Here is a 15,095-nt window from a genome sequence, read left to right as displayed (position 1 = left end):
AGAGGAGTTCACCACTGACCTTTTTCAACCCCAGAGAAGGGAAGGGAATGGAATGGGATAGGATAGGATAGGATAGGATAGGATAGGATAGGATAGGATAGGATAAAATAGAATAGAATAGAATAGAATAGAATAGAATAGAATAGAATAGAATAGAATAGAATAGAATAGAATAGAATAGAATAGAATAGAATAGAATAGAAAATATGGAATGGAATGGAATGGAGAATGGAATGGTATAGAATAGAAGGAATGGAACAGAACAGAACAGAACAGAACAGAAAATATGGAATATGGAATGGAATGAACAGAACAGAACAGAAAATATGGAATAAATGGAATGGAGAATGGAATAGAATGGAATGGAACGAACAGAACAGAACAATAGAACAGAACAGAACAGGAAATACGGAATGAAATGGAATGGAGAATGGAATGAAATGGAATGGGGAATGGAATGAAATGAACAGAACAGAATAGAATAAAATAGAAACTATTGAATGAAATGGAATGGAGAATGGAATGGAGAATGGAATGGAATGGAATGGAATGGAATGGAATGGAATGGAATGGAATGGAATGAACAGAACAGAACAGAACAGAAAATATGGAATGAAAGGGAATGGAGAACGGAACGGAACGGAATGGAACGAAACAGAACAGAAAATATGGAATGAAAGGGAATGGAAAATGGAATGGAATGGAATGAACAGAACAGAACAGAACAGAACAGAATGTAATAATAACTTTATTGTCATGTACACTAATCGGCATACATTAAAGTGAAATTTTGTTGCATACAGCTCTCAAAGGGTCGCCAACTCCAATTTACACTACATAAACATGACAAAAACAAATAAACAAGTAAATACAAAATTATGTATATACGGTACGATGGCCATAACCTAAGTCCAGGGTCCCGTCATTTAGCGCTTTTGTGATTTGAGTGGTTGCTGAATGAATGGCCATTACGTCAAGGACTATTCATACAGATTGTAGTCTGCGCCATGGGGGCGCCATGGTTACAGTGCCATATTGCAAGCAAACTCTGCCCACTGCCGGGAGTTTGATCCTGACCAGTCAGCTCAAGGTTGACTCGGCTTTCCGAGGTCGGTAAAATGAGGACCCAGATTGTTGGGGGCAATAGGTTGACATTTGTAAATAGCTCAGAGCGGTATATAAGTCTTAAGTGTTAGACTATTGCTTACATGAAGAGCGGCTACTATTACATGCAGGCTAAGCATGAGGGTAAAATGTACCTCTTAGGAATCTTATCATTCTTTAAGAAAGTCTCCATTCTGAGGAGTTTGAAGTTCACAAGTCTCAAAAATTGCCCACTTCGGACATTTAGAGACCTCTTGTTTTTAGCAGTCCTTTTTAGAGAAAGAAAAACAGCAGGAATAGGGGATCCCTGATAATGCAGCCTGTCATTTTTAAATTTTATTTATTTATTTATTTATTTATTTAATTAAACTTTTATACCGCCCTTCTCCCGAAGGACTCAGGGCGGTGTACAGCCTACATTAAAACAATTAATATACACACTAAAATAACAATTAAAAAACTTATTCAATGAAGGCCGAAATTAAAACCGTCCAATTGACCATATAAAATACCCAATAAAATTTAAAATTTAAAAAATTTTAAATTTTAAATTTTAAAAAATCAGGCCAGTCCCGCTTGGATAAATAAATAAGTTTTCAGTTCCCGGCGAAAGGTCCGAAGGTCGGGCAATTGGCGTAAACCGGGGGGAAGTTCGTTGCAGAGAGTAGGTGCTCCCACAGAGAAGGCCCTTCCCCTGGGGGCCGCCAGCCGACACTGCTTGGCGGATGGCACCCTGAGAAGACCCTCTCTGTGAGAGCGCACGGGTTGGTGGAAGGCATGTGGTAACAGCAGGCGGTCCCGTAAGTACCCGGGCCCTAAGCCATGGAGCGCTTTGAAGGTGGTAACCAAAACCTTGAAGCGCACCCGGAAGACCACAGGTAGCCAGTGCAGACTGCGCAGGAGTGGTGTTACTCGGGAGCAACGTGGTGCTCCCTCAATCACCCGCGCAGCTGCATTCTGGACTAGCTGGAGTCTCCGAGTGCACTTCAGGGGTAGCCCCATGTAGAGAGCATTGCAATAATCCAGACGAGAAGTGACGAGAGCATGAGTGACTGTGCATAAGGCATCCCGGTCAAGAAAGGGGCGCAACTGGCGGACCAGGCGAAATTGATGGACGCCCTGGGAATTTGCCGTGAGTCACGGCCTCAAGGCTTACTCGGTGTTGCAATCATCAGCGAATAAGCAAGGCAGATGCAGAATTGAAAAAAAGCACATTTCGTTTGTATTTATGTGCCTTTTGATATTTGCAACATTGCATGTTTGACACTTTTAGATCCTTATTTTTTTTTTGAGGCTTTCCTCCAAAACGTCGGACACTTGCAAGATAGCAATAGCCCGTAGACTTATATGCTCTGGGTCCTTTTATTATATCTTTTGGTTTGTTTTTAAGAATTGGACAACACTGAACAGAACGTGAAGCTCAAGTTAAGTATCCTGACGAGGCTCCCTCAGGTAACTATTAACTAACTTCCATATTTAGTCAACCAGTCTTGCATCTTCTTTGCAGTAAATGTATATTTTGATTGATCAGCCAAGAACTTCTATTTATTTTGATCTTCACAAATCTTGTCCTCAACTTACAACCATTCTTTTAATGACCGGTCAGAGTCACAATGTGGGATGACCCAGAGCCCGGCATGGAGATAACACAAACAGCTGGCAGTTCAAACAGCCCCTTTATTGCTCCAAATCTCTCCAAACGCTCCCACGTTTCTGGCAAGTCCCAGAGCAGAGTGAAGATAAACCTCCACGCAAACCTCAAGCAGCCTCTGGTTGCAATTAGTCCAGCCCAGCACTGTCTGCACCCAGGCTACATGGCAATAAATCCCAAATGTATTTGGCAAAGCAAGAGCCAAGCGAGGAGTTCAGGGAGCAGAAGATCCAGATAATTAGTCACCAACTACTCTATTCAGAGCACCAACAAGGAGTGCAAGGACTCTTGGCAAGTTCAAACGTCGGCACTCAACACTTCAGGAACTCAGTGTTTGTGCCCGACAAATGCCCCTCCCCACGGTGAGTCCTTAGGTCTCATTCCCCAAGTGTTCCTGGTGAAGCTGGGCGGGGCACCCTCCTCGCACGTGGCCTGATCCCGCCTTCTCTGCACTCTCCTAGCCCTTGCATCAGGAGGGGGTGGTTCTTGCTCCTCGTATGAGCTCTTTTCTGTCCTCCCTGCCTTCAGGCCTTGCTAATTCCGAACAGGCTTGCCTGGACTGACCCTGCCCTTCCCCAGTGTCTTCCAACGCCAACGGAGCTGCCCTCTCACTCACTCGCTGTCAGTTCTTGTTCCAGCTCATCTTCCGCCACAGATTCAGACTCCGACAGGGACATGACACAGTGGCCCCTGAAAAAAATGTGACTTATTTTTCATACCGTGAAAAAGAGACCGTTGCGGCCTCCCCATGGTCACCTGATCAAAATTCAGACGCTTGGCAATGGATTGTATTTATGATGGTTGCAGTGTCCTGGGGTATGTGTGTGTGTGTGTGTGTGTGTGTGTGTGTTGTGCCTCCCGCCCCCGAACCTGGCCCCATGCCCGAAAGTGCCTTGGAGCCGGGCCTGCTGCCAGAAAGTGACTTGGACAGTGAGGGAGAAGGGCCATCAGGATTTACCTCGGAAGCACTGGCCTCCCTGGATCAGCTCCAGGAGCCAGAAGCAGGCCAAGTGAAAGAGATAATGTGGCCTCCTTCTCCTGACTCTTCCCCCCCCCAGGCCACGCCTGCAGACCCAGCGGACAGCAATTAGGCTTGGCTCAATCCCAGGTTTCGTAGGCAGGAGAGAAGGGAACAACAGAAACGGGAGGGGCAGGCCTAGGAAGTGCTGAGTCGTGGAGCCACACCCCACAGGATATAAAAGGCAGCAAGAGGTGGTGTGTCTCTTTGTATCAGGCAAATCCATGGATTGACTAGAGCTAAAGGTTGTGACTCACCAGCGTCTTGGCAGCTATTGAGGGCTCTTGGCCGACGCTGAATCTTTTGCTGCCAGAGCTGATAAGAGCCGGCTAATTAAGCCATCGTTCGGACGGAGGCGAGGAGGACACAACAGTGTGTGTGTGACGCGATCCCCTTTGGCGACCTTCAGACAAGCAAAGCCAAGGGGGGTGGGAAGTCAGATTCACTTAACAACGGAGTTACTAACTTAATCTCGGCTAGTTCAGCCACAGTTGTGCCAGGCGCCGTGAGAAGAAACAAAGCCAACTTGGTTTTCTTTTCCGCCCGTGACTTCGTTTATTGGGTCGGCTACAAACCGGTTCTCAGTAATAGTCGAGGTCTCTCTGTACAAAGTAAGCGCTGAGAGCTTCTGCCTTTCAGCCCCTTTTTAAACATCCCGCGCTGCTCGTGCCCCGCCCCATGGCTGAACTGCTCAGTTTATTGGACGCTTGGCCGCTCTCTCCCTCCTCGTCTGACAGCCTCAGCTGCCATGTCATCTGCCAAATCCCGGAAGTAAAGCAACTCTTCGTGATGCCCAGCCCTCATCTCCCTCTATTCCCGGCCGCCAGTGTGTTGTTCCCCTCCATATGCTTCCCAAACGCAGGTCCCTGCACCCCTCGAACAAGTCCTCGATAATTCATCCTTTTGGATCTTTGATTAGGGGCTGCTCCCGTGATCAAGACCCCTGTAGTGTCATGTGTTGAGCCAGAGCTGTGCTCAACACTTAAAATCCGCAGTGATTTACTTAACAGAGGGGTCTGCAAACGTGGCTCTTTTAAGACTTGTGGACTTCTGGTGGCGCCACAGACTAAGTCTGTCTGTTATTAACACAGCTGCTTGCAATTACTGCAAGTTCAAGTCCCACCAGGCCCAAGGTTGACTCAGCCTTCCATCCTTTATAAGGTAGGTAAAATGAGGACCCAGATTGTTGGGGGCAATAAAAGTTGACTTTGTATATAATATACAAATGGATGAAGACTATTGCTTAACACATTGTAAGCCGCCCTGAGTCTTCGGAGAAGGGCGGGATATAAATTCAAATTAAAAAAACAAAACAAAACAAAAACTTCCCAGAGCTTTGCTGGCTGAGGAACTCTGGGGGTTGATGTCCACAAGTCTTAAAAGAGCCAAGTTTGCAGACCCCCTGACTTAACAGCTGCGGCTAGAAAGGTGGTAAAAGCGAACAAAGCTCAGCTAACAACTGTGTCTCTTAGCAACAGGAATTTGGGTCTCAATTGCGGTCATAAGACAAGGATTGTGTATATTCTGTCCCACTGAGAGTGGAATTGAGATGTAGGAGTAAGGTACGGAGGAGTTTGCTACAAGTCATCGGTTTGAACCTCCACATTCCCTTGAGTTCAGCGGGACCTTTTCTTGAATAATATCAAGAATGGAATCATTTAAATGAAATCTTGATGAACTCACTCTTAAACTATGTTTTGGATAATCCAGAAGAATAGCTGCCCACATAACAAACCTCTCATACGTTTTTCTAGTCGGTTGGGATCTGTACTGATAAAAAAACTCTCAAAACGAAACCTCCCGAAGTCTTGGTCGGCATAGACAGATTTTGGTCTGAATAATCAAAGTTCAACAGTGTTTATTTTATTATTTCATTTCATTTTTTTTATCCATTGAATGATTTGGTTGTAAGTTGAAAATATTACTTGTATCAATTTGTACTCTCTGTAGGTGCTTAGGAAGGTCACTCTGTTCCAGAGGTGAAATGCTCCTGGTTCGGACCGGATCGTGCGATCCGGTAGCAATGGGGGAGGGTAGTTCAGAGAACCGGTAGCAAAAACCCCTCCCCCCCCACTGCCCATGCCTCGCTGTTTCTCTTCTTTGTCCCTAAAGCTCTCGGTGGTGATATAGCTGCAAACGGCCTTAAATGACTGCTGCGGCGCTTCAAAGGGCCGCACTGCAGCTGATCAACTCTGCAGGCGGTTAGTAGACCAGTGCCTCTATTTTTAAAGAAGGTAGACCGGTGCCTCCCAAAAAAAGGCAATTGGTAGACCAGTGCCTCTATTTTTAAAGAAGGTAGACCGGTGCCTCTATTTTTAAAGAAGGTGGACCGGTGCGCTCCCAAGTTTTGTCTACTTTATTATTTTTAATATTTATTATTATTGGCCATGCCCACCGAGTCACCTGACCACCAAGCCATACCCACCAATTAAGCCACGCCCACAGAACCAATAGGGGAAATTTTTAGATTTTACCCCTGCTCTGTTCATATAAGCCAGAGGTGTCAAACTGAAGGCCAGGGGGCCGGATCTGGCCCACAGGTTGGCTTAGATCTGGCCCATATGGGCCTGCCCTGGAAACAGCAAATGACCGCCCCACGGTGCCTCTGTCAGCGAAAACGGAGCTCAGGGAGGCTGCATGCGGCCCTCCTTAGCTCCGTTTTTGCTGGCAGAGGCCTGCCAGAGGCCTTCACGGTCAAAAATGGAGGACCGTGTATGACCTTCCCAAGCGCCATTTGTGCTGGCAGAGGGCTGCAGGAGGCCAATGTGGCCGAAAACAGCCCGGGCGGGCCATGTGCTGCATCTCCAAGATCCGTTTTCACTAGCAGAGGGCCACTTGAGGCTGTTGAGGCTGAAAACGGAGCCCTGATGAGTGACATCTAGCTGGCCACGCCCCTTTGCCTCCCCCCAGGTCAAACACAACCCTGATGCAGTTCTCAATGAAATAGAGTTTGACGCCCCTTATACTAAGCCATTAATCATTTTTTTCAATGCCGTAACTCCGAACAGTCACTAAACAAATGTCTGCACGTCGAGGACCACCTGTGATGTAATGTAATATGCTTAACACTGTAATTACATAACTTAATCGAACCACACCTGATCACAGGGCCTTAATGGGAATGGCTCTGGCCAGCTTCTTAAATGGCTGGATTACAAGATCTTTCCATTTTTACTTTGCCGAGCTCCATTGCAAGCGGAGTTATTTTAGAAAAAAAATGCCTCATTTTGAGAGCAACATGTTCATTAAAAAAGGAGATTTGTAAGAGTTCAGAGAAGCTTGGTTCAAAATATTTCTGTTATCTCGACTTCTCTAACCTCTGGTGAGGGCTTGAAAAGTTGAGCAATTTTTCAGAAACAATTATTTTTCCCCCTATCATGCATTTAAGCCATTCACTGTTTATCAACCCTGTTTAAATAGATCTTGAGCAGTTCGTTCATTATTATCTTTTTATCCCTTCAAACATAACTCCAATACCCCTAATGTTTACACAGAATTTAAGAGCTAGAAACAGTGCAGTTTCTGGATCAACCAATACAGCTGCAGGTATTTCTTTTTTTAAAAAAAAAAAGACATTTGCAAGTATTTATTAAAAGTCTTTACCAGAAGGCTGTAATGTCCAGAAAGCTGGAAAGGAAAGAGAAGATGAGGATCAGAAGACAGATTGAATTGTCTAGACAGGTGGTCCTCGACTTACGACCACAATTGAGCCTGAAAATTACATTGCTAAGTGAAAAAATGGTTGAGTTTTGCCTCATTTTAGGACTTATCTTGCTAAGTTTGTTAAGCGAATCACAGCAGTTGTTAAATTAGTAAGTAATTGTTAAGTAATCTGGCTTCCCCGTCGACTTTGCTTGTTGGAAGGTCGCAAAACAGAATCGCGTATCCTCGGGACATTGCAACCGTCATACACACGAACCACTTGTCAAGTATTTGAGTGTAAATCGAGGTTACTGCATTGGCCATAAGTGTGAAAAACGGGCATACGTTATTTTTTCAGGACCGTTGTAACTTGGAATGGTTACTACCTGTTGTAAGCTGAGGACTATCTACCGCAGGGATGTCAAACTCAAGGCCCGCGGGCTGAATTAGGCCCACGGGGTGCTTAAATCTGGCCTGCGGGGCCAGCCTGGAAATAGCAAATGACCAGCCCACAGTGCCTCTGGCAGCCAAAATGGGGCACAGGGGGCCGCATGTGGCATCCGCATGGCATGTTTTTGGCCTGGGTGGCCTCCGGCAACACTTTGCAAACCAGAACGGAGTGCAGAGGGGCCACACACGACCTCCCGTGCCCCATTTTGTCCGGCAAAGTGCAGTGGGAAGCATCCATCCCATTCTACCCCCTCCCCCGGCCCGCGGAAGAGAAGTACAATGCTAATCCGGCCCTCGAAGAAATCCAGTTCGACATCCCTGATCTACAACGTTGATGGATATCCTCTTGGAAAAGTTGAAATACCAAGCTAGGGACTGATTGCCAGGGAGAAAGTCTATTTATGGGATTGCTAGGGGTCATCACTGGTTTGAAGGCACTTAAACAATCCAGTCTATAAATATTTTAGAGGAAATAATTGTGTTCCGGAAACAAACTGGAAGCAAGTGCAGAAATACGTTCTTCTCATATGCTTGTCTCCTGAAACATTCTAAAAGAGAAATGATCTATATTTCTGTGGCTGGAATCAATACAACTCCCTCTTCAGTATCCCATTTCTGAATTTTCTGTAAGAAGCCTAAGTGAATCTCTTGGTCTAAAGGATTTTAAACCTAATTGTCTCTCCCACCCTCTCCCTCCTCTCTCTCCATCTCCCTCCTCTCTCTCCCCCTCCCTCTCTCTCCCCGTCCCTCTCCCTCCCCCTCTCCCTCTTCCACCCTCTCTATCCCCCTCCCTCTCCCCTCCTCCCTCTTCCACCCTCTCTCTCCCCTCCCTCTCCCCTCCCTCTCTCCTCTCCTCTCCCCTCTCTCTCCCTCTCCCCTCCTCTCTCCCTCTCTCCTCTCCCCTCTCTCTCTCCCTCTCCACCTCTCTCTCTCCACCCTCTCCCCTCCTCTCCCTCTCCCCTCCTCTCTCTCCCCTCCCCTCTCCCTCTCCCCTCTTCCACCCTCTCTCTCCCCTCCCTCCCTCCCTCTCTCCCCTCTCTCTCCTCTCCTCTCCTCTCCCCTCCCTCCTCTCCTCTCCCCTCTCTCTCCCTCTCCCCTCTCTCTCCCTCTCCCCTCTCTCTCTCCCTCTCCCAGCCTTTCTCTCTCTCTCTCTCCCCCTTTCTCCTCTCCCTCTCTCCCCTCCTCTCTCTCCCCTCCCTCTCTCCCCTCCCTCTCCCTTCCTCTCTCTCTCTCTCTCTCCTTCTGAAATTTCTTCCGGTAAGTTTCCCTGTCTATTTCAAGAAACAAGACAGCTCGAACTTTCTGACAGAAAGGCATTCTTTATTTGGTTGTATGAATATAACAACAACGACTCAAAGACACTTCTGTCTTACCACTGTATTTTCCCTTTTGGAGTCAGGAGAAAGTCAACAAAATGACATTTTCTTCCAGCGCAGCTGTGACACGCTGGAAATTATTTTTAGAGCCGTAGGATCAGATTCCGTCAGTCGCAATTTCGTTTGGATTTGGAGCCAGAATTAATATTATTTTGACATCTGTCTTTGGGGGCCGATTAAAAAACATTTGTGTCTCGTTGGCTCATCTGTCTGGTTTCAAGCAGGGCAAGTTTACATCATGTTTTTATAGGTGGGCTGGAAGAAAATTAATTGTACTCACAGTGCAAAGATGTGAGAATCTGGCATACAGAGCAGTAGTGGGTTCCACCTACCTTCTCTACGGGTTCGGAACTGAATGTGCGTGTGCACGCACTCGCTTCGCTCACACATGGTGCTTCTGCATGCTCAGTGCATCCGTGATAATGTCCGGGCAAATGGGTGGAGTCTCCTATCGCTGCCACTACCTGTTTGTCCGAACTGAGGTGAACCGGTAGAAACCATTAGGTAAAGGTTCCCCTCGCACATACGTGCTAGTCGTTCCCGACTCTAGGGGGCGGTGCTCATCTCTGTTTCAAAGCCGAAGAGCCAGCGCTGTCCAAAGACGTCTCCATGGTCATGTGGCCGGAATGACTCAACGCCAAAGGCGCACGGAATGCTGTTGCCTTCCCATCAAAGGTGGTCCCTATTTTTCTACTTGCATTTTTTACCTGCTTTCGAACTGCTAGGGTGGCAGAAGCTGGGACAAGTAACGGGAGCTCACCCCGTTACGCGGCACTAGGGATTCAAACGGCTGAATTGCCGACCTTTCGATCGACAAGCTCAGCATCTTAGCCACTGAGCCACCGCGTCCCATAGAAACCCATTACTGATACAGAGTTAGACGGACAGATCTTATGTGTAAAGTGATACATCCCTAAAAATGCTTCTACCCTAGTACAGGTTAGTCCTCAACTTACAACCGTTTGTTTAGTGACCGTTTCAGGTTACAACAAGACTGAAAAAGGATTTAAAGCCAGAAATATTTTTGTTAGGTATTTTGCCAGGAAAATATAATAAAAGGAATGCATATTTAATACTCCATTGTTTTGATGGCAGCGAGAATTGTATTTGCACAACAGTGGAAAAATGAGGAAACCCTTACAGAGGAAAATAGAATCAAAAAAAATATTAGATTGTGCGGAAATGGATAGGTTAATGCTAAAGGGAAAGGATAAAGAAGACACCGAATATTTTTTAACTTGGGATTTGTTTTATCAATGGCTAGATAATAAAAGTAGAAATACACTATTGAAGGAACAGATTTAATTCTCCGAGCTGCAGTTCCTGTTTGATATTGAAACATTCCTCCTGTCTCCCTTTTTATTTTGATCACGCAGGAAATTTGTTGCAAAGTTTGTCAGCTATGGAACCATTCTTTAAGCACCAGTGCTATTGCAAGGAACTACGTGAAACTCTTATTCGAGAAACTCGGCAGTGAACAGGTAAAAAGCTTGATCACCTGTCAAGAATATGATCTAGTTTGTCCCCGCCCCTTTTTCTTAAAAAAAAAAAATCTGACCTCCGGGGTCTGAAGCAGGGGTGAAATGCTACCAATTTGGACCGGTTCACAAGAACCGGTAGTAATAAAAACTACCAGTTTGGGTGAACCGGTAGTAAAAAAAAATGCTACCGGTTTGGACGAACCAGTCTTTCCAAAGATCAGCTGTACCGCACGATTTATATTGGCTAGAAAGCAGGAATCTAAACAGCGGTGTTCCCCCTCCCTTTGCTGTTCTACTTACCTTAGAAAAGGCTTGTTAAGCCTCCTTTTTCAGCGCTGCACGGTAGTGCCTGTGGTGCCCATGCACGTGCAAAGAGCCCGTTTTTGCGTACATCGCACATGCACGCGCACAGCGAACCTATAGCAGACTTTGAAGCATTTCACCCCTGGTCCGAAAAACAGAAAAATATTGGAATCAGATTCCAATAAGTTGTTCTGTCTCCTTCCCCACTTCAGACCCACGAGCTGGCCTTCAGCCAGTGGATTCACAGCTCTTATCAGTCCTGGCAGAGAAATCGCAGCTGCCTGCCAAAGTTCAAACAAATGACTCACGTAGCAAGACTTTCAGCTCTTTTTGAAACGGATCAGCTAAATTTTGCTTTCCGTGGAGTGAGAGCAGTCCCAAAGCTCCTTATATATCCTTTTGATGATGCCGCCTCTCTAATCTTCTGAAGCGCGGGTCAAGCCAAGCTTGATTATTATTATCAGCTGGGTCTGAAGGCGTAGCCTGGGAAAGGGAGGAATCAGGGGATGACGGCCTCATTACGTCCTCCGACTGGTCTGGTTCTGGCTCCTGGAGCCGAGCCAAAGGAATCGGTGCTCCCGAGGTAAGCCTTACCAGCCCTTCCCCCTCACTTACGGAGTCACATTCGGGCATGGGGCCAGGTTTCGGGGCTGGAGTCACAACATAAGTGTTCACACCCTAGCTTTTTTGGAGTTGAAATCTCCAGTAGGTTTAATATGCTTACAATAGCAGAACAACAGAGTTGGAAGGGACCTTGGAGGTCTTCTAGTCCAACCCCCTGCTTAGGCAGGAAACCCTACACCACTTCAGACCAATGGTTATCCAACATCTTCTTAAAAACCTCCAATGTTGGAGCACCCACAACTTCTAAGGGGCGTGCATAAGAGCACAAGCGTGCCTACCGTTCCTGTCCTGTTGTTTCTTTTCCTTTCTGGAGGCATGTCGTTCCACTGATTAATTGTTCTAACTGTCAGGAAAACAATTATTTTTGTTTAGATTTCTTTATTTCGAGGTTGGTTCTCTCCTTGCTTAGTTTCCATCCGTTGCCTCTTGTCTTGTCCTCAGGTGCTTTGGAGAACAGCTTGACCCCTTCTTCTTTGTGAGAGTCCCCCAAATATTGGAGCACTGTTGTCATATCACCCCTAGTCCTTCTTTCTTTTCATTAAAACAACTTTGCTTCTGATTCTCCTAAAACCTGAATTCCTTGAAACATGGGAGTTGAATTATAGCCATTCAGTGTTGGAATGCATTTTCTTTTGCAGTACGATATACCATTTACGGACAGGATATCAACCCGGATTAAGTTTCTCCCCCTTAACTATTTGGTGACTACCATAGTAGAGATGGAACGTCAAGGTAAGTCTATTTCAATGATGAAATCCAAATTTTTTTTACTACCGATTCTGTGGGTGTGGCTTGGCGGGTGTAGTATGGCTTGGTAGGTGTGGCAGGGGAAGGATATTGCAAAATCTCCATTCCCTCCCCACTCTGGGGTCAGCCGGAGGTGGTATTTGCCGGTTCTCCGAACTGCTCAAAATTTCCGCTACCGGTTCTCCAGAACCTGTCAGAACCTGCTGGATTTCACCCCTGGTTTATTTACTTCTGTTTTATTGTAGCTTAACCGAGTTTATCTTCGTTTAGATTATAATTGTATTTTTTTTAAATTTGCATTTATATCCCGCCCTTCTCCGAAGACTCAGGATGGCTTACACTATGTTAGCAATAGTCTTCATCCTATTTGTATATTTATATACAAAGTCAGCTTATTGCCCCCAACAATCTGGGTCCTCATTTTACCTACCTTATAAAGGATGGAAGGCTGAGTCAACCTTGGGCCTGGTGGGACTAGAACCTGCAGTAATTGCAAGCAGCTGCTGTTAATAACAGACTGCATTAGCAGTCTGAGCCACAGAGGCCCATATTTAAAGTCTCTGATATACTGCATTTGCAATCTGAAACTGCAAGCTGAAATTAGCAGTTTTCGTTTTACTAATGACGTCAATGATCAACTTCCATCCCATAATATTAAGATTTCTCTGCATGATCATCTCCTAGGCTGGGCAGCTTCTCTGGAAGAAACCAACATGAACGCAAGATTGGTTGAAGAGGTGGCACTGAAACACACTACAATGCTTTTAGGTCTTTAGTTTATTTAATGACCAAGACAAAATTATGAACCCAGTAGCGTCCGAATTTTGAATGTTGTGCCTTTTAACATATAGGCAACTGAATTCCAGAGAAGACACTGATAGGAAGCTGTAATATATCCGAAAGAAATATCACAACTTCTGTTTGCTGATGACTCGAGTTCATTGTAATGAGCAGCTTTTAAAAACAGCCAACTACTGAGATGTGCAAATTGTTCTGAATGCAAAATATTTTACATTCAGATGCTTTTGAACTTGAAATTTGAAAATGAATTTTTCTGCTTCATTTTCAAACCTCACATGGAAACTGCCTGTTCCAAAATATATTTTTTTTTAATTAGAAAAAAAGTTGTTTGGGAATTCAGAATAGAATCTGAGCTTCAAATGTGTTGTGCCTCGTTATAATAGGTGCATTGAAATATTCTGAAATGAATGTTTTATAACCCAATATTAAAATGAACGGGAGTCATCGTCCTATAAAGAATAAACTGAATCTGAATTCAACGTAATATTTATTTGTTAACAGAATAGGCCACTAAGGTCCCCAAAGCAATTGCGCTTCTGAGCAATTGCAGAGATACGATTAAAGAATTAAGATTAAATGTTGGCATAAAATGTGCCGAAGTTAGCATTTAAATTCTTATCTGCAAGATGCAATAAGGAGCTGGCAGCTATTACATTATGTATATATGAGATAATATGAGCATGAACAAGGTACTATAAAATATTGCAATTGAAAAACCAAAACATTTTCTGTAAATAGAAATAAATGTATAGTTTTGGGACCAGTCTTTGATGTCTTTATTGTATTGGTGTCAGAGACTGTGTGTTGTGCCTCGCCCTCCCTCCTCTCCTCAGCCGGGCCCCTCTCATCTCCTGCTATCTGAGCCAGAGACTGATAGTGAGGAAGAATGGCCTGGCATGCCTCCAGCCCCCAGCCCTGGCACCATGCCCGGACAGACTGAGCAAACAAACCTCCCTCCTACAGCATGTGAGCATGAAGCCAGTCACGAGCTGGAATTGCCGGCAGCTGAGCAGGAGGACGAAAGGTGGGCAGATCCCCGCTTCCGGAGAATGGAGAGGCGACGTCAGCAAAAGGAAGGGAGGGGCAGGCCTGGATAAGTGCTGAGTCATGGAGCCACACCCCATGGCCTATATAAAGGATCTGCTTTTTGGCATTCCTTGAGTCAGGCAAAGTCTCATCTGGTTGCTGAAGTCACACCTTGGATTCCTGCCTGCCCTGAGAACTCTGACAGGAATTTGGCAACGCAGCAGAGGCTTCGTGGCCACGCTTGGTACAGACTTCCCAGACCCGGCCGTCAGAGGAGGAGTGGGACACGACACTATGTGTGTATTTTCTAATTATTTAAATATACTGCAAAGAGAACAGGATTCTACAGGAAGCAAAAAAAAGTCAAGACAGCATCCCAAACCATACAAACGCTTAGCGTTTTAAAGATCCACCTTCTTTTTAATGTGGATTTAACCTACATTGTGGCGGTCATCTTGATGTTTTGATGCTCTTGCAATAGAGCTAAACTGCTACTTTAGCATATTCATTTCATTTCATTCTGCCGTAAGGGTAGTCCTTGACTTATGACCACAGTTGAGCCCACAGTTGCTAAGTGAGACATTTAAGTGAATTTTCCCCATTTTACAACCTTTCTTGCCGCAGTTGTTAAGTGAATCCCTGCAGTTGTTAAATTCATAACATGGTTGTTAAGTGAATTAACCCTGTTTGTCTATCTAGACCCGTTCCAGTCCGGCTTCCGGCCCGGTTATAGCACGGAGACGGCTTTGGTCGCGTTGGTGGATGACCTCTGGAGGGCCAGGGACAGGGGCTGTTCCTCTGCCTTGGTCCTATTAGATCTTTCAGCGGCTTTTGATACCATCGACCATGGTATCCTGCTGCGCCGGTTGGAG

At 45.5% G+C, this 15,095-nt stretch overlaps 1 protein-coding gene across 4 annotated transcripts in view; it reads left to right on the top strand.

Moving 5' to 3' along the window:
* Positions 1 to 14,895, top strand: part of GSAP (gamma-secretase activating protein) — a 91,661-nt gene extending 76,766 nt beyond the window's left edge. For 2 of the 4 annotated variants that reach the window (XM_058190011.1, XM_058190008.1), the window contains 4 exons: positions 2,495 to 2,556; positions 10,618 to 10,722; positions 12,288 to 12,381; positions 13,081 to 14,895. In XM_058190011.1, the coding sequence (XP_058045994.1) occupies positions 2,495 to 2,556; positions 10,618 to 10,722; positions 12,288 to 12,381; positions 13,081 to 13,172 (353 nt within the window). In that variant the 3' untranslated portion in view covers positions 13,173 to 14,895. The remainder of the gene's footprint in view (positions 1 to 2,494; positions 2,557 to 10,617; positions 10,723 to 12,287; positions 12,382 to 13,080) is intronic. The other 2 variants (XM_058190007.1, XM_058190009.1) reach the window with 1 other exon arrangement.
* The last annotated feature ends 200 nt before the right edge of the window (positions 14,896 to 15,095 follow it).

This window comes from Ahaetulla prasina, chromosome 7 (genome assembly GCF_028640845.1).
Source record: "Ahaetulla prasina isolate Xishuangbanna chromosome 7, ASM2864084v1, whole genome shotgun sequence".
Taxonomy (NCBI): domain Eukaryota; kingdom Metazoa; phylum Chordata; class Lepidosauria; order Squamata; family Colubridae; genus Ahaetulla; species Ahaetulla prasina.
Note: the sequence above shows the minus strand (reverse complement) of the source record. Positions and strands in the feature narration are given on the sequence as shown.